The sequence below is a fragment of the Biomphalaria glabrata genome, chromosome 18 (assembly GCF_947242115.1).
Source record: "Biomphalaria glabrata chromosome 18, xgBioGlab47.1, whole genome shotgun sequence".
Classification (NCBI taxonomy): Eukaryota; Metazoa; Mollusca; class Gastropoda; family Planorbidae; genus Biomphalaria; species Biomphalaria glabrata.
The window spans coordinates 14,062,580-14,085,872 of record NC_074728.1 but is presented as its reverse complement, the minus strand read 5'-3'; the positions used below and the strand labels follow the sequence as shown (position 1 = coordinate 14,085,872).

At 35.8% G+C, this 23,293-nt stretch overlaps 1 protein-coding gene and 1 long non-coding RNA gene across 8 annotated transcripts in view; one reads left to right on the top strand and one right to left on the bottom strand.

Annotated features, from left to right (window-relative positions):
- Nucleotides 1-2,621: 2,621 nt before the first annotated feature.
- LOC106074727 (rap guanine nucleotide exchange factor 4-like) overlaps nucleotides 2,622-23,293 on the top strand; it is a 72,215-nt gene continuing 51,543 nt past the window's right edge. For 2 of the 6 annotated variants that reach the window (XR_008775911.1, XM_056017294.1), the window contains exon 1: nucleotides 21,558-21,717. Coding sequence is in view for 1 of the 6 variants with exons in the window: in XM_056017294.1 (XP_055873269.1) it covers nucleotides 21,697-21,717 (21 nt within the window). In the remaining 5 variants the exon portion in view is untranslated. Of the gene's footprint in view, nucleotides 2,649-2,669; nucleotides 2,691-10,806; nucleotides 11,481-21,557; nucleotides 21,718-23,293 lie in introns of those variants that run through there. The other 4 variants (XM_056017299.1, XM_056017298.1, XM_056017295.1 and 1 more) reach the window with 4 other exon arrangements.
- Nucleotides 5,761-10,693, bottom strand: LOC129923953 (uncharacterized). Of its 2 annotated transcripts, XR_008775913.1 has the most exons (5): nucleotides 10,036-10,693; nucleotides 9,232-9,381; nucleotides 7,971-9,066; nucleotides 7,566-7,634; nucleotides 5,761-7,205 (listed from the first exon to the last, which is right to left on the bottom strand). It is a non-coding gene; the product is annotated as an uncharacterized LOC129923953 (long non-coding RNA). The 2 variants fall into 2 exon arrangements; XR_008775912.1 differs by lacking the exon at nucleotides 10,036-10,693 and having other exon boundaries at nucleotides 9,232-9,530.

Genomic DNA, 23,293 nt, shown 5'->3' with positions numbered 1-23,293 from the left:
ACATTCATATCTATTAAAAACGAAAAGAGCGATAGCTTTGTTAAATGAATGGGATTATAAAGTAAACAATTAAACGAAATAATTTTTAGTAAGCGAAACATGGATGAATATAGAACTATCTCAACTCGGCTTCGCAGCTTTCGTAAACGAATGTAGTCTATTAAAAATGCTTTAGAAAACCAAATTTGAATGTTAATTTGATCAAAATATGAAATGAATGGACTATAATTAGTATGTTCATGTGTTAAAGTATAAAACTATCTGTGCGAAGAGAAGTTTTATCATCTTAGAGTTGAATTAGAGTTTTAGATCTAGGGATGGAAAGATGTGTACGTAGCATTACGGTAATGAAAGAATGTTCGTCAGGAAATCTGTAGTCACAGATATAACTAATGTATGTAAAAAATGGTTTTGAAACACAAATTTGAAGGTTAATTTTATTTTTTAATGAAATCAATGGACCTTCTTTTGTATTTTCATGTGTCAAAGTAAAAAACTATCTGCGCAAAGTGTATTTCTTTTCTCATGTCAACATTGTAAACATGGCCTAGATCCATAAAATACTATAGCTGTAACAGAGTTGGTCTTTTCTTTTTTTTTTGAGGGTCTTAATTTCGTTTTAGGGCCACAATAGATACACTACGGTCTAAGTTGGCACCCATGGAACATTTTTGCCAAGTTTTATCAAGATTGGTCAAGCGGTTTTTATTTCTATACGGGGACATACATACATACATACGCCAAACATTCTACTTTGTAGTATAGATAGGCCGCGGGTAATGCCAGGCTAGTATATATTATATATGTTTTATAGTGGTGGAAGCACTAATACCTTTGGTACCGGATATGCTGCTAAAAGAGAAATGATAGGCAATGATATTGGAGTTCAACCCGTAAATGATATACTCTGTTCACTAAATTTGACAGGGAAAATTTTAAACTTATAATTTATCAATGTTCGTGAAGATGCAGATGAAAACAGAAAAGAAGCTTTCTACGATGGACTAGAGAGAATTTATGATGAGTCACCAATGCATGACATCAAAAAAGTCCTAGGAGATTTCTAAGCAAAAATTAAAAAGAACCAGCATTCAGACAAAAAAATTGGCAAAGAAAAATTACTCGAAGAGTTCAGCAATAATGGTTTCGGGTCATGAAAAGGAATGTCTATCAGGAGCACTAAATTTCAACATAAGAATATTCACAAGGTAATCTCGATCTCACCTGATGCCAACAGTCAGAATCAAATAGATAATATATACTTATAGATAAGAGACATGGATCGGATATATTAGTGGTTAGAAGTTTCAGATTAACAGATGCTGACTCAGAACACCTACTAGTAATAGCTAAACGTAGAAGAAGAATAAATACTATACACAATTACCAAAGAAAAAGACCACTACAATACAATAGTCGAAAACTTTCAAAGGATCCCTTTTGTGGCAGAGACTTATAGAATTACACTCCAAACACATTTAACAACATTGGCAAAGGACAAGGATAATAATCACATAAGTGAACAATGGGAAAGGCTAAAGCATGCTATTAAAAGAATAGCAGAAGAGCTGGTTGGATTTAAACAAAACAACGAGAGAATCGGATGGTATGATGACGAATGCAGTTCAATTATGAAGTGTCTTTGATGAAGGTATATTCAACGGTGGCCTAAGGAAAAAGCTGAATGCCCAAGGAATTTATTAGATTTTCGGAATGTGCGAAATAAGCTGATAATTTTGTATGGAATGGTTTTTAAAGGTTGCAAAGTGCTGATTGCAGAAGAATCAAGGCCCATTGTGTTGACTATCTTATAAGATTCATCAAGGGGATTTGAACATTGAAAAGTGTAAACATAGAGTCCGTGATAAAACAATGTCTGGAACAGTAACCAGAGCATTGAAAGTTATTTTTTGGATGTCATAGAGTTCCAGTAGAATGTATAAGTGCCAAAGAGCTCACATTTTAGTAGTTTAATATTCAAAGACTGCAACTAAATGGGGTTTCAATCATATTATTTATCTCTGGCCCTTACTATTCCAAATCAAATGATCTAGCAGAGAGTTGAGTAAAGATTGTGAAAACCTAATTAAAAACTCTGAAATGAGAGATGAAGATGTGGAAATGAGTCTATTTGTTTATCAATCTACGCCACTAGAAAATGGGTTGAGCCCAGCTCAGATGATGATGGACAGAAGACTGCATACTAATCTGTCAAAACGATCTGTTAAGTGGCGTTCCTTAACTGGTTAACATTTGTAACTGAACATTTACTCGTAATACAGGCAAAATCAGCGATGTATAGAGGTATGAAAGAGCAAGATGAATTAAAGTAGGTGATACTGTATAAAAAATATTTAGGACAGGTTGCTCCTAGGTCATATGAGGTGGTAACTAATGATAGAGCCGTGTACAGAAGAAATCAGAAGGATTTACTGAAAAATAACGTCAAAATGATATACGTACTTTTTCAACCGATGATAACTAAAAAAAAAAATGATTCAGAGGAAGAGTTAGAGCCCTTAATTTTTAATTAGTGCCATTTGTAGACCCAGATCTGATAGTACCTCCCAGAGAAGCAGCTGAAGAATCAAATTCGAATGCAGAACTGCAACCATCAGAGGTACCGACACTGAAGATCATATCGTGAAGTGAGTAAACTTCAAAGACTAATTTAAGAAATGGACTAATAGGTAGGCCTATATTGTCTTATTATGCACTGTTTCAATTATTTTTTTGTTTACTACACAATATGTACTTAAATTGAGAAGCTATATTTATTATTATTTAGATTTTGTAAATAATTACATATGATTAAGCATTTTTTTTAAAGGAAGATGTGCTGAAATGTAAATAAAATAATGCACAACCGATAGATGGTGCACATGGTATTGAACGGAATATTATTATAAAAAGCAGATGTTACTTCAAAAAAGAAGATGGAATTTAAGTTTGCTGTCTGAACCATGGAACTATACTAATGGAACACCAGCTTCGAGTTTTTTACAAAGCCAAAGAGAGTCGAAGTGCCGTCGCGCATCATTTTTGCGCATGGTGCAATGTGGAGAAATCCATGATGATGCCAAAGAAGAGATTTATTCCGTCAGTCCCTTGCAATGGGTGTAAAACTTTCGTACGCTCTATTTGATTAGATGTGTAAAAACTTCATCCATTTTCTGACTATCTGATATAATAGATAAAATTTTCCCGAATAAGAGATCGTCACAAAAGTTATTTTTTTCGACCACCCTATAAAATGCCACATTTTTTCAAAAAAATAGAATCTAAATTCCGAAAATACAATCTTTCAGTGTTTCTGTGTTTGGTTTATTTACACTAAATCTGGATGAAGACCTGTCTACCGTTCCTCTAAATGCGTATTTGTTACGATATACTAAATTGCACGAAATAAAAATAAAAATAGGAGGCCTAATACAGTTTTGACACTCCAAGCTACGCATTTCTAATCGTTTTTTTAATTATTATTATCGAAAGGACTAGGCTATAGGCATACAGGTCTCGTGGGAAACAAAGAAAAAGTTCATCTCGGTAATATTGTAGCCTAAATAAAATGACAAAAAAAAAACAAACAACTATAGCCTAATCTAAAATGAAATAGATCTAGAGCTAGATTTTCTTGGACGAATGATACAAAATAAGTATAAATAATAAGTCATAGTCATATGAATCTGATAGATCTAAAACAAATACTGATAGTCATTCATTAATTAATTATTAGAATTACTGGACTACCAACTGGGTATTTTTATTGCCAAAATACAATGTATTTTATGTGCATTTATTAAAAACAACAACCAAAAATTAAGCGTTCGACGCAACTAGATCTAATATTAATAATATAGATTCTGGTTCTAGATCCAGAAAGCTACTTCTCTCATTCAGTTTTCTAGTTTAATTCTAGTTCGATCTAGATGTCTAGACCAGTAGATCTAAATCTAGCCAGGGTTTTTGTCATGGAATAGATCTATAAAGCTGCAGCCGCCTACTGATCACGATATGACAGATACTATTGATGAGATACTCTCTCTACTTCTATATTATATAATATAATTATTATAATATTAATATATATATAGATCTACATCTAGATCTAGTAATCTAGTAGATCACAGTAAAACTCAATGTGTACTTCCGACTTTAGCTCAACAAGTCTACTCCAAAGTATACTAGTAAAGTCACAAAGTGTAAAGGATCATTATATATTCAAATAAAAAATTTATAGGCCTAAATGAATCGAATAATCAGTCACTGATTTGACTAATCTAAATTGTTATTTTTTAAATGGCAAGTGTTATTGATGACTTCTGACTTGTAAACGAGTTGCAGAGATTCTAGCTTTTATTTTGATGACATGTTACGATATATCAATGATATTTAGATAAATGCAAGTACCTAGAAGAACAGAGAGAAGGATCATTTAATATAAGAAGAAGTAAGATGTTTATAATCCATCAAACTCACAGAGGACTTGTGTCGGCATTTCATGCATTTACAGAAGCTACAAACTATGCTACAAAAATGATAGGCTTGTCTTTGATTCCTAAGACTTATGAGGAATGCTGTTTCCAGAGGCTACTCAGCCCCAGCTGTGACCTACATATTATGCCACACTGAGCACAGGCATAACCATTGTCCACCTGTGGTAGAATCAGTTTTTTTTTTTTGCCATCTACCCTCGGCAATTAATTTTCATTGGTGTATACCACACCTTTGTAAGTGACCTCCTGCTGTCTCGTTCTGAAGCTGTATGCAACCAGGTGCTCTCTTATTCTATGTCAGTTAAAGTAAGTTGGCGCCTAAGCATTTCTGTGGTACCTCTTTACGTGCATATGACATGTTAGGCAAATGGTTTAGCCTATCGGAATGCCATTTCGGAAAGTATAGGTGCTTAAAATGAAACTCCAAATATCTGGACTTCCAGTTACCAAGAAAATAAGCTTAGGTTTCAAAGAGACGACACTGGCATTTCAGCTAAGACGATCAGTGAAATTTATAGCAACTTTAATTGCAGTCCACCAAACAAGATAAATAAAAAAAAACAAGTGTGGCTTCAATAGCATTGATGATATTTAGTTTACTTTTATCTCATTTACTAGTATTACTATTTCATTGACTATGGTTTTTTATTGTCAAATAGGCATAAGTACATGTAGTAGTTCCTGCAATTTGATGAAAAATAATAATTAAATTGTGTATAGTCTATATACAAATGTTTATAAGAGATCACAGCTTAGCTTAATTTACTTAATATTTTAAAACTATGATTTTGTGTTCTGACTCTACTCTAAATAAATTATATTTTATTTTAGAATGCAAAGTTGGAAATTCTGTTCTGACGAAAAAAAATTATTAAACTAAAGTAGATGTTTATGGTTCTTTTGTATTTATTTTTAAATTATTTATTCATTAAAAATAAATTGCTCATTAACATTTACTTGAAGTAAAGATCAAAAACACAAATTCAATACATGATCAGCTCCCAATTCAAGCAGATCACAGCCCATCACTTAAATGTATTTACTGTCAATTCTACAGACTATTCATTTCAAAATGTTGCTTTAAATTGTTATATGACACAATCAAAGTACTGGTACCTCACATTGATGTAGGACTAAAGCAGCTGAAATAATGACAAATTTTCATTCACTAACTTGTACTGTCATTTATTATCGGACGTGTTAAAACTAATGACCTGTATATATAATTGATTAAGCAGGAGCATCAACAAATCTTGAACAATAATTGTCTACAGAAAAACTTTATTCTTATCCAAACAATATACATTTACAATGTATTTAAACAAGTTAATTTATACAAATCTGTATGGCCTAAAGATTATGGTGTATTTTGAGCATTGTGTGAATACCAAGTTACATTATTACATGAAAATAGTGTACTCATTTTTTAAATATTCTGGGTAATAAAAATTAACAACTAATATGATACAATAAAATTGAAGCATTAGTCAAATAAAAAAAAAAAAATTCACTCAAGATCTATGTGAACTCTATGCTTGAAAAAAATCATTTTGAAATTAATTTAAAAAAAAAAAAAATTATGGTTCTTTAGTCAATGGAATGACAGCAGCAATTATTTAACAATTTCATGATTATCCATTAATCTCAATATACTTATAACGGAAAAATAATTCATAAGGTTTAGATACAACCATTTGAAATAATGATTATAATTTTTTTCTTTTTTCTTAATTTGCTTAATTCAAATCTAATATAAGCAAGATTTCCTCTGTCAAGAAACTTATGAGGGAACAACATGCATGTTCTTCTCAGTAAGTTTTGGAAAGGGAATTAAGAATATATGATGTTGCTTTTTTTTTGCCAACATTTTAAACCTTCGCACCAGGTTTTAGTTTTAAGGAGAATACATCATATTTTATGTTTACTTTTGATAGATTCTTATTTTAATTTTAAAAAAGTAAAATTTCCCTTACATATCTTGCAATCTATGGGGCAGATGATATAAAGTTTATCAGTTTCTGTGCCCCATGGTTAGCGAGGGTGTCATGTACCCAGCACAACAACCAACCACCTTTTGAAAAAATATCCCATTTCAGACGTCACAATCTATAGGGCAGATGATGTTAAGGTCATTTGATTCTTTGGCCAGTGCATCATGTGGCCAGCACAACAACCAACCATCTTTACTTTTCAAAACAAAAGTCAGCTACCCATTAGAGTTAGGTGGACTCAGGGGCACCCAAAAATCTAAAAATTTTTAATCCGAGTCTTCACAGAGATTCAAACCCATGACTTAACCATTCAGCCATGGATCCCCAAACTGCCTTTACTTATTCCTTACTATTGCCATGTATCCCTAGCCTTTTGAATTCTGAAATTGAAAATCCCAGTCTTAATTGAACCCAGGAACCCTCAGTTCAGAAGCCAAGTGCTTTACCACTCATTCACTGCACTCCCTATTGTTTTAATGGGGCTCAGATTAATAGTTTTCAAGTACAATATCAAACAGATTTAAAGAAATACTAAATCCAAACCTGTTGGCTGAATGACAGGATATACATAAATATGTATAGAGCTTACAGTATAATATATATATCTTAAATTAAAATTGGTCCAAGACTTTTATTTTGCAACATGATGGGATTTTCCTTTCTGGTGGTGCTATGCAGGAGTCCAAGAATCTCATCTTTTCTCATAACAGAAAGTTATCTAGTTATAAAAATAAATAAAAGGATTTAAAAAAAATAAAAATATGTGTGACATATGTGTTGACCATGCTAAACGTATATATGTTATTAAGTATAATTATATAATTTTGCTATTCTAAAAATAGTCTGTACCTAAAAGGAGCTACTGTGTTAATGTGTAGACATGGCCCTGACCTTAATAGTTATGAATTATTACTAAAGGTGAAGGCAGATATTCAGTTAATTTGATGGACATTGCACTCATCTAAAAGCAACTATAACATATATTATGATTTACATTTTCATGGAAAACTAGTTTTTCAAAAATACAAGTACTTCAGCTTATGAGAAAAGTGCATAGGGAAAAATTGCAGTACCTTACCTTTAAGAGGTGCAACCAATCATTGACTTGTCAGGAATGCATGCCTTTTTCTTGCATTTCCAAACATAACTGTAATTATACAATTAGGCATAATGGCTAATTTCTTTTGAAAACATTAAAATTAAAAAATAATATTATTAAATTGAATACATTGTTGTATCAAACATACAAATTATCAGACATAATTTTGCCTAATTTCATCTAACAGTTTATTGTAAAGGAATGGCCTGCACAACAGCCAAGTATATTAGGCATTCATGAAAGATGAATTTGCTTAAGAGTGTTATAAAAAAAAACTATGTTAAATTCCATCCCCGATATTTGGATGTTGCTTGACCATGAAAATCACACTTCATAAAACATCTTTTAGATAACTAAAATAAAAATTGTATATATAGTACTTACAATAAATATTGAATGGATGCCAATATTATTAATGTCTGCCCAGAGAGTAGAAATAGTATAAGTATGATCCTTGAGCCATTCTGGTACATCATCAGAACTGGTTGGCATGGTTCTACTTGTTAATAACTGAAACATTACAAACATTTTTTTAAATTTATAATTTATCACAGACTAGAAAAGAAATGTTGCCAGGAAAAATACCAATGGTTAGAATGCACCTGATGATACTTTTGTAGCCTTAAAATGCACCAAAACTTCATTCATTAAATCTGATAAGAAACATATATGTATCACACAAGTCCAAGTTGATCAGAGTGTCATAGCAAATAATTAACTAGATATGAGAGTTTTATATTAAAGTGCTGAATTTCAGGGGATAGATCCAACTTGACACCACATCATTTATTATTTCATGAACTCATGGGTCTGGGCATGGCATGGAATGGGAACTATTATTTAATGTATGGGGTGTAGGCGAGGCATGGATTAGATTAGATTGGGTAAAACTTCCCATCGAAGGTAACTTTTACTGATAGATCTGGATCAATTATAAATTTATGGGATCTAGGCCTGCATAAATTTTATCTTTTATTTATATATAAATTTTATGTACATAAATAACTAGTCTAGATTCTATAATTATATCTTAATAATAATTTTTGTAGATGTCATATAATATCTAAAATATTAAGTATAGATCAGTAGATTTAGAATTTTAGCTAGTAAATATTTTTATATTCCAAATCTAAACTGGATCTATATATTGTATATCTATCTAGAATTTAGATCAGTAGATTTAGTATTTTAGCTAGTAAAATACTTTTATATTCTAAATCTAAACTGGATCTAGATCTAGAAGACTAGTTGTCAAGATTTGACTACACTATCTATGGCTAAGGCTAATGCACTAGCTAAGTAGGCCTACTAGATAGATCAAGAGAAGAGTACTAATAGTAATAGACTCTTGCCTCGTTGGGCCTCTCAAATCAGCTACAGACTTTAGAGACAATTTAGGAAGGTGAATTTCGATCCAATTCCAAGATCTACAAACTACAGGTTATAGTCTAGCTAGAGATGCTAGATCTAGTCTAGAAGGCTGATCAATTAAAAATAAAATCAATCATTTCTAAAGTTTGTAAAATTATATTTTATAGATCTAATCTATCTATTTATAATATAGAAATCTATGTCTACTATTTTAATATTTAAAATGATATGGCTGATGATATATATAATTATTTTAATAGAGACATTGACATACTAGTCTAGATTCTAGATTATTATTCGAGATGATGATGATGATAATCAACTGGTAGAGCTATAAGTCAGTATAAACTATAATATAATCACTGCATCTGTTTCATTCACTGTCTGTATCAATAATCATGTGATGTGAAGTCTAGATTTAGATCTAGATTAGATAGAATTGATTATTGATAGATTATAAATCTACTTTCTACTATTAAAAAGTATTATTATTATAGATCTACATCTACTAATATTAGTACAGGTACTAGAATCTAGATCTAAAGGAAATACACTATTGATTATAGTGACTATAATTACCGTCACTATATACTAATACTAGTAATACAGTTACAGTATAATACAGTCTATACTATAGACATGATCGATAGATCTAGAGTTCTAGACGTAGACTAGATTTCACTAGATCTATAAACATTCATATTGACCTCATGTATGGTCTAGATCTAGAGAAAATAGAGTGGAAATCATGACTTTATTAGATCTGTTGAGTTATTTTTTAAAAAATATCTTTTAAATAGATCTAGAACCATAGTCTAAGTCTGGGTGTTGTAGATCTAGATTATTCTAGATATAAGAGATCTATAGATAAGTTCGGTTTTTTAAAAATGCGCATTCGAAATTTAAAATACCCAGATTTAAGTATTAATATACCCATATTGGTAGGGCCGCGTTAATCATTTATTAGATCTATTAAAGCATGTCTATATAAAAGATATTATTATTAAAAAATATATTATTATATAAAAGATATAGTTGTGAATATTTACTAAAAAAAAAAAAATAATGAATTTTTTACTTTTGCCAATTAACACTCTGGCTGGCAAAAAGGATGACTCTCCAATACTGTGAAAAGACGATAACTGCATGAGTTGGTTTGGAATTGTATTTTGTAAGACTAACTTTAAAAAAAAATATCCTTTAAGAGAATGAACGAAAAAAGGTTTGTCAGAAGAAAAGCTGGCTGGACTACGCAAATAATGGACCAGCCTCTCTCTCTTGTTAAGAACATTGGTGACAGGAAAAGTGGAGGATTTAGTTACGCGGGACAGATGATAATGATTTCATGTACATAAAAAAAAATCCAGATTTTGTGTAAAATACCCAAATGTGAATGTACTGAAAACAGCTATTTTAATGGGGTGGCCTTAAAAAAATAACTTTTGTGACGATCCCTTATTCAGGAAAATTTTATAAATCACAAAACATTGTGAGAAAATGGATGAAGTTTTTAGAGATCTAATAAAATAAAGCGTAGGAAAGTTTTACTCTCATTGAAGGTCAGTCCATGTGACTGGAGGAATAAATTTCTTCTTTTGCATCCTCCTGAATTTCTCCATATTGCACCATGCGTGAAAATGATGCGCGACGGCACTCCCCTAGTAAAAACTAGGAGCTGTTGTTCCATTAGTATAGTTCCATGTCTGAACTAATCTTTGTGTTTATTTCGTCTTGTTTTGTTCGATTTAAGTTTGTGATGTAATTATTGTTATACCACATAGCATTATAATAGTTAACATTATTAGGTAGGCTATTGTACTATATAGGCCTACTATAGGGTAGGCTACTATTGTATGGGTTCTAATATGAAATTTTACGGACATCAAGAATACATTTTTTTTTACATTGATGCTCTCTCTCTTTAAGCATCTCTGGATTTAGATCTAGACTATATAGATCTAGGTCTGTGATTTTATAATAGTGCCATCGAGAATGCCTAATTTAAGACGGTACTAAGATGATGGATGGATCTACTACCAGTGCTCCATAAGGGAAATCACTCTTAGCTTTTCTTAGAAAAACAGATCTAGATCTAGCGCTAGTCTAGATCAAATATTCATTTGCACGGACTTCAAGAATACATTTTTTTTTTCTACACAGATTAGTCTGGTTAGAGTAGATCTAGATCTAACTAAATCTATATAGTATAAATCTATCTGATATATTGTCATGGGAGGAAATACTAATAGAGTGTCTGCGTGGCCTATAATAGTTATAGAAGTATAGGGAGCTTAGATTGTATTTTTGTATAATAAATATAACATATGTATATTTAATATATCTTATCTTATATAATACAGACGTTACTTCAAAAAAGAAGATGATTACGTCCTACGCATCATGCATTTAGTCATGCATATTAACCAATGACTTAAATTCTGCCAAGTGATCTAATCCTGGGATTCTGGTAAAAAAAAAGGGGAGGGAAGAAATTGGCTTAAATTAAATTTTATTAAATAAAAGGTAACTATTTCAATGAATAATTTTAATTTTTAAAATTATTATTAGATCAAGAAAGATCTAGATTTAGATCTGTCATTTACTTCATTTGTAAGATCTATATGTTTTAATAATTTAATATATCTGAGCAAATGTTTATTTTATATATAATTAATATAATATACTAATAAGTAATATTAAATATAGTAGGCAATTTCCGCAATGAGCGTCAATATTTACAAACTGCAACTGTTGCCAGATTGGCTTGGTTGGTTACCGATAAATTAGATATATACCACTCAAACCAAAAAATAAAATAAAATGAGTTCTCTTTTGTTGCCAACTATAAAATATAGTTCTGAAAAAGTTTGATAGCGTTTGAAAATGTAGATCTATTTTATTTAAACAACCCATACATTTACTAGATCTAGTGCAAATTATAGAGCAAATGTAGATTATTTCTAGATCTAACTTTTTTTTGTAATGATTTTTTTTCTTTACTCTTAAGAATTAATATGTCTTAATAAAATGTTATGGATCTGTCTTTGTGTTTTTTTGTTTTTTTTTTTAATTTCTGTTATATGTTGATGCATAATTTCATTAGCACGTGAACGTGTGTATGGTACACTGGTACTGGTATGTTTATTATTAAAATTGGATTTTTTTTTCTTTACAAGAGTACAGTATAGAAGACTTGCGTCAACAGTTACTGGCACAACAATCAATAGTTTCAGATAGATGTAGATAAGACTTAATTGAGATCTCAACTTTATTTCATTTAAATCGTAATCAAAATAATACTAAATAGATCTATTTAAAATGTAATCATTAGTCTTTATAGATCTAGATGGTCTATTTAAATTCGTTTTTTTCTTTCACACACACACAAATCTAAACCTAGTCTATATCAAATACCGGTACTATGTTATAGATCTATACATTTTTTTTTATTGATCTATACCCACTACTGAATGTAAGGAGCAAACTTGGAGATGTCTGACATGGCTAAACACATGTACCCCATTCGGCTGTTAGGGGTTAGCATGGGCTCAACTAAGGGGCAGTGATGAAACCTGAAAGGGCTTAATTTATGGGCCCCATCTGGTGAACGAACATTGGCACAAACAGGTGCCCTTAGGGGTGAGCTTGGGCTCAGATAGTGGGCCTGACCATTAAGGGGGCACAGATTGAGAAAGCTAAAAGAGCTGTAACTCATGGTCTCTATTTGGGGGATGAATAATTGGCCCAAACAACAAGGGTTCTTAATAGTGAGTTTGGGTTCAGATAGGGGGCCCAGATGAATTCAGGATAAAACACATTCAGGGCCAGTAAGAGGGGCAAACATTGAGGGGTCTAAAGGACTAAACACATGGGACCCATTTAGCGATTAATGTTGGCCCAAAAGGATGCCCTGAAAGGTGAGCCTTGGCTCAGATAGGGGGGTAGGATGAATTCCGGATAAAACCCAGTAAGAGCGTTGAACATTGAGGGACCTGAAAGGGCTAAAAACATGGCCCCCATTTCGGGGGATCATTGTTGTTCAAATGGGGGTCCTTAAAGGGCGATTCTGGGCACTATCATGGAGCCCTAGTGGAGGTCAGTAAGGAGCAAACTTCAAAGGGCTAAACACAATGGGATACGTTGACCCAAGCAGGCCCTTAGGAGTGAGCTTGGGCTCAAGGGGCCCAGATGAAACCCTTTTAGGGACAGTAAGGGGGCAAACATTGAGAAGCCTAAAAGTGCTATAACTCATATATATGGGCTCCATTTGGGAATGAAAATTGGCCCAAACAACAGGGGTTCTAGATGATGACATGTGACCAATAGATAAGAATTAGTAAACCAATTTAGATCTCGATCTAATAAAAAAAAATGTCCCTATATGTGCAAATGTTGTTTTTTTTTAAATTTATAAATTGTAATAAGTTAGAATTTTTATTTAAAGTGCAAAAATTGTACTTACCAGGTACCGATATTATCTTAAACGACTCACCGGGACTAACTAACGACTCACCGGGACTAACTAACGACTCACCGGGACTAACGAACGACTCACCGGGACTAACGAACGACTCACCGGAACTAACTAACGACTCACCGGGACTAACTAATGCCGCCCCTCCTCCTTTCTCATTCTGGACTGGAAACCAGGCAATGGTGGAGTTACCGACAGTATGGGAAAAGAAGAGACAGATCCTAGTTGCTACGGCACATTAATAATGTAGCTTACGGCATTACGTTAAGTAACTTGTCTCCACTTATTTAAAAAAAAAAAGTTTAGCCGGTAGAGGAGATATGTGCAATTTGATACATAAAAATATAGTTTCTGTAATAAATAACATGTCTCCCCATTTTCTACCTACTTATTACCTTTAAATATACGGAACTGTGTCTGGTCTGTGGGCAAATAGGCTAGTAATTAATAGCTCGAGGCTGTTACGTGAATTTCAACAGATAGATTTTTAGTGAGCACCTAAAATATAAAGTAAAACTGTGTACAAATTTATTGTAAATCTTGCTTAGGTTTTTTAGATTTCGTGACGAGATTAATCAATTTACAAAATATTTTTTTTTTTTTAAAGGCGGCTTACATAGACTGAGGGAGAAAATAACTGAAATAGACCCACATGTCAGACAGTGTTTTAAAGTTGAAAAAAAAAAAATCATGGATAATTATCACCAATCGTTACCAGCATGCTGGAAAACATGTCTTCTTCGCGCATACTATTTCGATATATAAACTCATCTAAATAACTCTGAAACAATGCACCGCTTGTTCCGAATTGTCTTTTTAACTTGCGTTTAGCACGCATCCACAAGTTCTCAATATTCTGAGTATGAATCTCGGGGTCCAAAGGGTCTACAAAATTTTGTTGGTGTACAATAACTGAATGGGAATAAATCCCTTGACCAATTTGTGGAATATTTGCATACGCTGCCCAGCCATCTGATATGATATGGCTGCCAGGCAATATGTGCTGCACGATGCATTGTTCTAGTGTTGCTGCTCGGCGGTCTGGAACTTCAACGAGAAAACAGCGTCCACTCTCTCTTTCCACTCCACCGAATACCCAGTGTCCCTCTCGCCATTGGCCACGGTGGTATTTTCTATGAAAATATTTCGATTCGTCGATCTCAACCACAATGGGTTCAAAATTTTCATCGACGCCACCGATTATCATAGCATGAGTTTCATTCCATTGTGCACATTCCTCTCTCAAGAAATTGCACCAATCAGTAACGATTGATTTATCTATTTGTCCGGCTTCTCGTGACATTTGTAGCTGTGGCATGTCACAAGCCCAGCAATAAATAATGATAATTATTTGTTTGATACTTAAATGGCTGCCTGTAAAAAAAGAGCCGTGTCGCACAGATTTTCGCGTGCCACATTTGTTACAACACCATCGATAACCGTCAGCACCTTGTATATAGCGTACTAATGAGCAGTGGTCGTTGCAGTTTTCACAACGTAATTCATTTTTTACAAGCCGCCTTCTAGCACACCACTCTAATACTACATCAGCTTCTAGGTGAGGCAACAACGCTGACAAATTCCAAAACTCATGTCTTACGTCTACTCTGTCCATTATTTCGTTAAGCCCAACTATACTGGTACGAGCAATGGGTCGGCCTGCCATTAGTTAGAAAGTTAATTAGATACAACAAAGTGAAATAGATTTTAAGAAAAAAAAATACTCAGATATTGCTCAAGTAAATCGAAATGAGCAAGGTAGAATATCTTAAGTCAAATTGAAACTCTGATATCGGCGGGTATCGCGCAGGTGAATCAAAATAGAAGTGTGAAAATGAAATACAATTAAAAGTGATATAACTCAGATTTCACGCAGGTTAAGCAAAATAGCGAGGTCAAAATAAATTCAATGATGAAACAATTGTAAATTTTGAAATAAAAATAGAAGTCCAATATCGAGAAGTTGTGAATGCAAGGTAATGGGGCCCATTCAATGGTGATCGCTTGTTCTTATACCCGTGAACATACGAAGCTTGCATATAAAAATTCATTTGAGAATAATTTATTTTAGGTTGTCCATTATTAACTTGTCCCCTTGACAAGACCCAGACTCTCGTCTAACTTGGCGTAGAGCATAAACCAGCGTCTCTATTGTTAAGTTTTAATTATTTAGCGCTTGGATGGGCTACCCACGGCGGTACGATACAATAACTTTTCACATCTCCCTCTTTTCCAGGTAGTATACTATCGCCCCTAAGAATCGAAAATAGTGGACAAAGATGTACTTCTTTAGTTTCCTATTCATAGGATAGGTGCCCTGACGGCTGACATCCTTTGAAATGTAGATAAATGTGAGAAAACTAATTTTCTAAAATTAACTTTCTTGCTCACATTTCGACCAAAAAAGATTAATTAACTAAGTTGGATCTATATAACAGAGACCCCAAAACAAAAATGCCATCTCCGCATACGTCGCCGCGTTTTGGCCTCTCGCCCATCCTTTGCTATTCACTTCGTCTGAGCCTACCCCGTCACCAAAGGTCAAGTCGATAAATTTCAGTAACTGGACACGCAAGGATGGACACTTTATTCATTCATCTCACAAGCAACAAAGAGAGGCTCTCTCTATTCCAGAACAACTAGCCAGACCCATTTGAATTAATGGACAGGTATACCACAGGATCTAACCTAAGTGACACCCATACTACATGACACACACATCTTGCTCACAACATAGGAGGGGAGGAATAGGTGGCAGAAAAGGAGAGAATGTACAAAAGTGGGGTGGTGAAGAGAGTAAGTAGAGAAAGAAAACTAAGTATAAAAGGGGGGGGGGGATAGAAATTAGCTAAGATGTCCAGATCAAGAAGTTCAGATAACTAACTGCTAATTGCTGTCTGTCTTTGCTTGACCTGAGTTAAGAGGAAGAGGTCGGTTAGGTGTGACCTCGGTGACCTGGTCTTGGTCAAACGAATGTGAAAATGATAGGGGGGGGGGAGTTTAAAAAAGTCAGTAACATCTTGTTATTATTAACCTACTCCTCCATAAATTAGTAAATAGGCTTTTGGAACTAATTCGCGGTACGAAAAGTAATTTTAAAATCACAGAAGAGAAAGCTGCTAGGAGGAGCGTGCATGAGACCCTTTCAAAGAAGTTTCAGGCATCATGGATCACGTTTCTATTCTTTGGAAAAATTAGTGGGGGTGACTGCTAATACCGCCAGAAGTATAGCGAACTGGCATCAAGGGTTATTAGAAAAATTGTCAAGTCAAACGGAACCTCTGTGGCAAGGTGTTAAATAGTGCTCTATCGTGTGCTTCAGTCTCCAACGTGAATTAGTGTCATTTTTACAATGAATTATTCACGGCCCTGAACATCCAACCCCCTTTTCTATTTTAATAAACGGGCCATGCTTTAACAATCAACTTAACATACTTTTTAATGTAACATTAATTAATTTAAATTTTAAAACAACTTCCCTTCTCTCCCAAGCATACTCTTCATGAGAAAAAGAGTATAAACCCGCTTTACTCTCGTTACGGTACATTCTTTGCCAGGACTAAAATCAGCAGCTTATTATATTTCTTGCATAATGTTTGCGTATTTAAATTTTAAGAGATATTTTACGCGCTATTTCGACGGCGCTATTTTGTTCGCGCTATTTTGTCGGGAAACCGGTCCCGACACATACACGTTCTCATAGTATGAACCTATTCTAGGGTACAATAAAAGTATTTCGGAAAAATGTAGGGTCGTAATGTAATAAAGATTAATTATGGACACCATACACGAATGGCGAAAGGGGGGGGGGGAGCCCCCGAAAACAATCCCATTCATTGCACAAAAAGTAGCTGCGGCCTGCTTAGTGGCCCCATATCGGAGCTTCATCTGGGCACCATTAAGGGCCTGAGTTTGGGCAAACGTTCATCCCATTAATGCCCGTATGTTTAGCTTTCAGGCCCACATCACTGACCTTCTGTAGGTTTATCCCTAACCCTAACCCCAAACTCACCCCTAAGGGCTCCCATTCATCTTCTGAATGGTGTCCATGTGTTTAGCGCTTTAGTACCCCTCCAAGGTTTGACCCATACTTGCCTTTAATATGGCTTTATCTGGTCCCCTTATTGAGCACAAACTCATCTCTCAATGTTTGCCCTCTTCACTGTCCACACGTAGGTTTCATCAGGGCTTTATCTGGGCCTCCTAATTGAGCACAGATTCATCCCTAACGGCCCCCATTCATCCTCCAAATAGGCCCATCTCTTTGCCCCCATCACTAGCCCCACGTAGGTTTTATCCGGGCCCTCCGATTAAAGATAGACTCATCCCTAATGGCTCCCTTTCATCCTCCAAATAAGGCCCGTGTTTAGCCCTTTCAGGCCACCCAATGTTTACCCCCATCACTGGCCCCATGTGGGTTTCAGCAGGGTGTTATCTGGGCCCCCTAATTGAGCACAGACTCACCCATTCATCCTCTAAATGGGGTCCATTTGATTAACTCTTCAGACCACTCAATGTTTGGCCCACACTGGCACCATGATGGTTCCCTCAAGGCTTCTCCTGGGCCTTCTAACTTAGCCCAGGCTCAGCCCTAAGGGCGTCCATTTTGGACCAATGTTCATCCGCCAAATGGGGCCCATATGTTTAGCCCTTTCAGACTCAGCCCTTAGGACCCTCATATGGGGCCATGTTCATCCCCAAATGGGGCCCATGTGGTTAGCCCTTTCATGCTCCTGAACATTAGCCCCATACTAGTCCCATGAGGGTTTTATCGGGGCTTCATCTGGGCCCCCTCATTGTGCCTAGACTGGACCCTTAAGGGCCCTGTTTGGCTTTCATTAATTTCCCCCCAAAGGGCCAATTATCTTTGGCCCTGTTGGGGCCCACAAGTCCTTCCCCTTACAGGCCTCACAAGGGGATTTTCTGAGCCCCCTGACTGAGCTCAGACTCAGCCCTATAGGCGCCTGTTTGGGCCAATGTTCATCCCCCAAATGGGACCCATGTGGTTAGCCCTTACAGGCCCGTCAACGTTTGCCCTATACTAGCCCCATTAGGTTTCCATCAGGGCTTCATATGGGCCCCCTGATTGCGCCAGTTTGGGCCAAAGTTCATCCCCCGAATGAGGCCCATGTGTATAGCCCTTTCAGGCCCCTCAGTGTTTGCCCCACAATGGCTCTATGAGGGTTCCAATAGGGCTTCATCTGGGCCCCCAAACTGAGCCTAGACTCAGCCCTAAGGGTTCCCATTTGGGCTAATGTTCGCCTCCCAAATGGGGCCCATGTGTTAAGCCCTTTCAGGTCCCTCAATGTTAGCCTCAAACTAGCTCTATGAGGGTTCCATCCGGGCTTTATCTGGGACCCCAAACTGAGCCTAGACTCAACCCTAAGGGTTCCCATTTGGGCCCATGTGTTTAGCCCTTACTTAGACTTAGACTTAGGTCCTCCCGCGCCGTTCGGCGCATTGGGCGGCAAGCTGTCTCCATAATGATCTGTCACTGGCAATGTCTGAAGCCTCCTTCCACCTGGTGTCCACTGTTCTGAGGTCCTCCATGAAGTTGTGTCGCCAGGTAATACGAGGACGTCACTGTTTGCGCTTTCCTCGTTTTGGCTTCCATGTTATCGCAACTCTTGGTGTGCGTAATTCATTTTGACGTAGAACATGTCCCGCAAACCTCATGCGACGCTCAGTCACAACCTCATTAAGTGTTCGACTCCCAGTTCGGCATAGGATTTCCTTGTTTGAGATCCGGTCTGTGTAACTGACTCCCAAAATCCGTCTCAGCCATCTCTGTTGAGCCACATTTAGTCTTTTCTCAATTTTGACAGATGACTTCCACGTCTCACATGCATATGTAGCAGTTGGAATGACGATTGTGTTGAGAAGGTGTATTTTTGTCTCGAGTCCAATGGCTTGGGTAGTCCAAATAGGCTGCAGCCTTTGGAAAATGCTCCCTGCCTTTCCTATTCGACATGCTACATCATGGTAAGCATCTCCATCATTTGTTATGATGCTGCCAAGGTACGTGAACTTGTCCAGCTCTTCAAGCTTTGACTCGCCAAGTCTGACGGGGACACCCTTTGCCTTATATCCAACTCGCATAATTTTAGTCTTATCCAAGTTTATGCGGAGGCCAATTTTGGGTGCCTCTCTGTCTAGGCTCTCCGTCATTTCTTGAATGCATTTATTTGTAGCCCCGAGTAGTGCAACATCATCAGCAAAGTCCAAGTCCGTCAATCGGAGTTGTTCATGCCATGGAATACCAAAGGCAGTCTGGTTCATTGCTCTCCTCATTATGTAGTCGATGGCTAGGAGGAAAAGGAAGGGAGATAAGATGCACCCCTGTCTCACACCTGTCTCGATTGTAAAAAACTATGTTGTTCCCTCTTCTGTTTTAATGCAGCAACTAGACTGACTGTAAAGGTGTCGTAGGATCTGGACGAATTAGCCCTTACAGGCCCCTAAATGTTAGCCCCACACTGGCTCCATGAGGGTTCCAATAGGGTTTCATCTGAGCCCCCGAAATGAGACCAGACTGAGCCCTTAGGGGCCTCATATGGGGCAATGATCATCCCCAAATGGGGCCCATGTGTTTAGCCCTTTCAGGCCCCTCAGTGTTTGCCCCACAATGGCTCCATGAGGGTTCCAATAGGGCTTCATCTGAGCCCCCGAAATGAGACCAGACTGAGCCCTTAGGGGCCTCATATGGGGCAATGATCATCCCCAAATGGGGCCCATGTGTTTAGCCTTTTCAGGCCCCTCAGTGTTTGCCCCACAATGGCTCCATGAGGGTTCCAATAGGGCTTCATCTGGGCCCCGAGCTGAGACGACCAGACTCAGCCCTTAGGGCCCTCATATGTGGCAATGTTCATCCCCAAATAGGGCCCATGTGGTTTGCCCTTTCATGACCCTTAACATTTGCCACATACTAGCCCCATGAGGGTTTCTATCGGGGCTTCATCTGGGCCCCCTCATTGTGCTTAGACTGGACCCTTAAGGGCCCTGTTTGGGCTTTCATTAATTGCCCCCCTTACAGGCCCCACACTGGTTTTACAAGGAGATTTTCTGGGCCCCCTGACTCAGCCCTATAGGCGCCTGTTTGGGCCAATGTTCATTCCCCAAATGGGGCCCATGTGGTTAGTATGAACTGGCCCAGTTGGGGCCCTTACCGGGCCCAAAATCTTTGCAGCAAAAAACAGGGATCCACTCATCCAGCCTTGAAAGAAAAAAACGATGCTAAATATTGTCTATTGAGATTTTAATAGGCCCGAAGTCTAAAAGAAATATGATGACTATAATAATGTCCATTTTAAGTAAATGTTGACAGCACCATAAGTTGAAATAAAAATATAATGTCGTATTTTACTAATTTCAACATTATTCTAGACAGACATATTAAGAAATGTTGCCGTAGGCCTAGATTCGATTTATTTAAATACAATATTGATCTCAACATTATTGTATTTAAATGCATCATTTTATTTAAATGCTAATCAAAATATTTCTAAATAGATCTATTTACAATTTAATAATTAGTCTCTATTTAAAATTTAGACCAAGAGGAATGTGTATTTAAATTCAGTTCTTATCACACACACTAACACACACACACAATCTAAAACTATTATCTAGTCTATATCAAATACTGCTCTCTTACATCTGTCTAGAATAATGTTTTTCCTCATCTAGATCCACAATTGTATGTAATTATTATACTTATAATTTAATGTTGACTTCATTAACATTTGACTAGATAGACGACCCGGTATGCATACAGCTATTTAAATTCAATATTAATCTCAACTTTGACTTAGAAATATTACATGTTGACAGCACATTAAATTTTAATCCAAAAAATCTGCACCTAGACCTAGTCACTAGTCTATATCAAATACAAATGCCACATCTAGATCCACTATTTTTTCTGCAATTATCGTCATTTAGATGTAATTAATAAGAATATATTTATTAATTATATAATAATATACTATTCTCTCCTCCCCCTATTCAAAACTTCTGCTAGTAATATTTTAGATTCTTAGTTGTTTATTCAATCTACATAGCTATCCGTATTTACGGTCGGTATTTTATATAGGTCTGTGAGCTCTATTATTTCTATTAGTTTATTTTCTCTCTCTTCCTATCCGTGATTAAAGTCGGTATTTAAAAAAACAACTAGGTTATTCCCCCTTTTGATAATGCTTTTGGTCTTGATCCTGCTCCTTGACAACGCAGAAAAATGGCCAGGAGTGTAAATACCGACGCTCAATGCGGATATTGCCGTATAAAGTATTAGATCTATATAGATTTATAGATTTAGATTAATTATCTAGATCGAGTTATTAATTTATTGATATAATTATTATAATAATAATAATTAATTTATAATTATAATCAGTAGGCCCTATAATATATTTCTATCACTATCTCTAGTCTAGACCTAATGGTAATAGTAATCTAGATTTAGACTCTGTAACACTCTGTTACATTGGAATTGGAATTTTCAATAAAAATCAATAGTAATAGTACTAATAGTGATAATGAAATTTTTAGAAAAGATATGGCAGATAACCATGGAGGAGTTATTTTAGCAGTAAAAATAAACACTCTTATTACAGTTACCTTACGTAACTAAAAAAAATATAGAATCAACATTTTGTAAAAGCAACACTGCCTCAACATCCCTAATAATAGGCAGTATATACAGACCACCAAATTCTAGTTTAGAGTACATGCAAGAACTGTGTAATCAGTTAACTACAATTTAAAAAAAAAACAAGGTTACAAAAGACAGTTTGTGTGGAAACACTAACAGTTTGTGTGGAAACACTAACTCAAAATCGGCCACCGAAGTGGTCCACCCAGGCTTCAATATTTTCAGAAAGAACATCCGAATGAAATTATATCAAAGACAAATGAGAGATCTATAAGAATGGAGAAAGAAGGTTAACAGATCTTTTGTAGTGCCCCAACGGTCCCGCAGATCAAAGGATAGGTGAAAGTGAATGTAAAGTTAGATGTGAACCTGGCCTAACTAGTTCCCCTTTCAGACCTTGTGGTCTATAAAGGCAGATGATGTAAAGGTCATCTGATTCTGTGGCCTACGGTTAACGAGGGTGTCATGTAGCCAGCACATGACCAACCGCCTTTACTTTTCCCCAACTAATGTCAGGTACCCATTAGAGCTGAGTGGACTCAGAGGCGCCCAAAGATTCCAAAGTTGAAAATCCCAGTCTTCACCAGGATTCGAACCCGGTACCTCCGGTTCAGAAGCCAAGTGCTTTACCACTCAGTCGCAGCGCCTCCCCTGGCCTAACTGATGTCTTAAAATTGATCTAATAGTTTTGAAAAGGCATAATCTCTTATTCGAATCCTCAAAAAAAAAAAACCATTTCCGCAGTAAAAAAAAAACAACAGGAAAATGAAGTTTACAAGATTACTATTCGTTTTAAATTAGGTCTAACTTATAATGCATACTAATTAGCTTTTTCTCTTTAAAAAACTGCTTGCATAACTGATTTTAAAAATTCATAAAAAAAAAAAAAGTAGCTGTTGCATCAGAACTTTGAATGGTCTAAATGTGATGTCGTATTTTCAATATCTTTTCTAGTTTATGAGATCTAAATGGGACAGACGGACACACATTTCGCACAAAACTAATAGTGTCTTTTCCCCTTTCGGGGGCCGCTAAAAAAAGAAAACTGCAGTTTTTTGGATTATGGGTTATTTCATTCTATCTGATATAAATTGGAAAACACTAACCATAGATAAACACCAAAACCTTAAGGACATACATGAGCTTTTCATAGAAACTTAACACAACCTAATTTTAGATCTAATTATTAAAAAACCAACTAGATTTAAC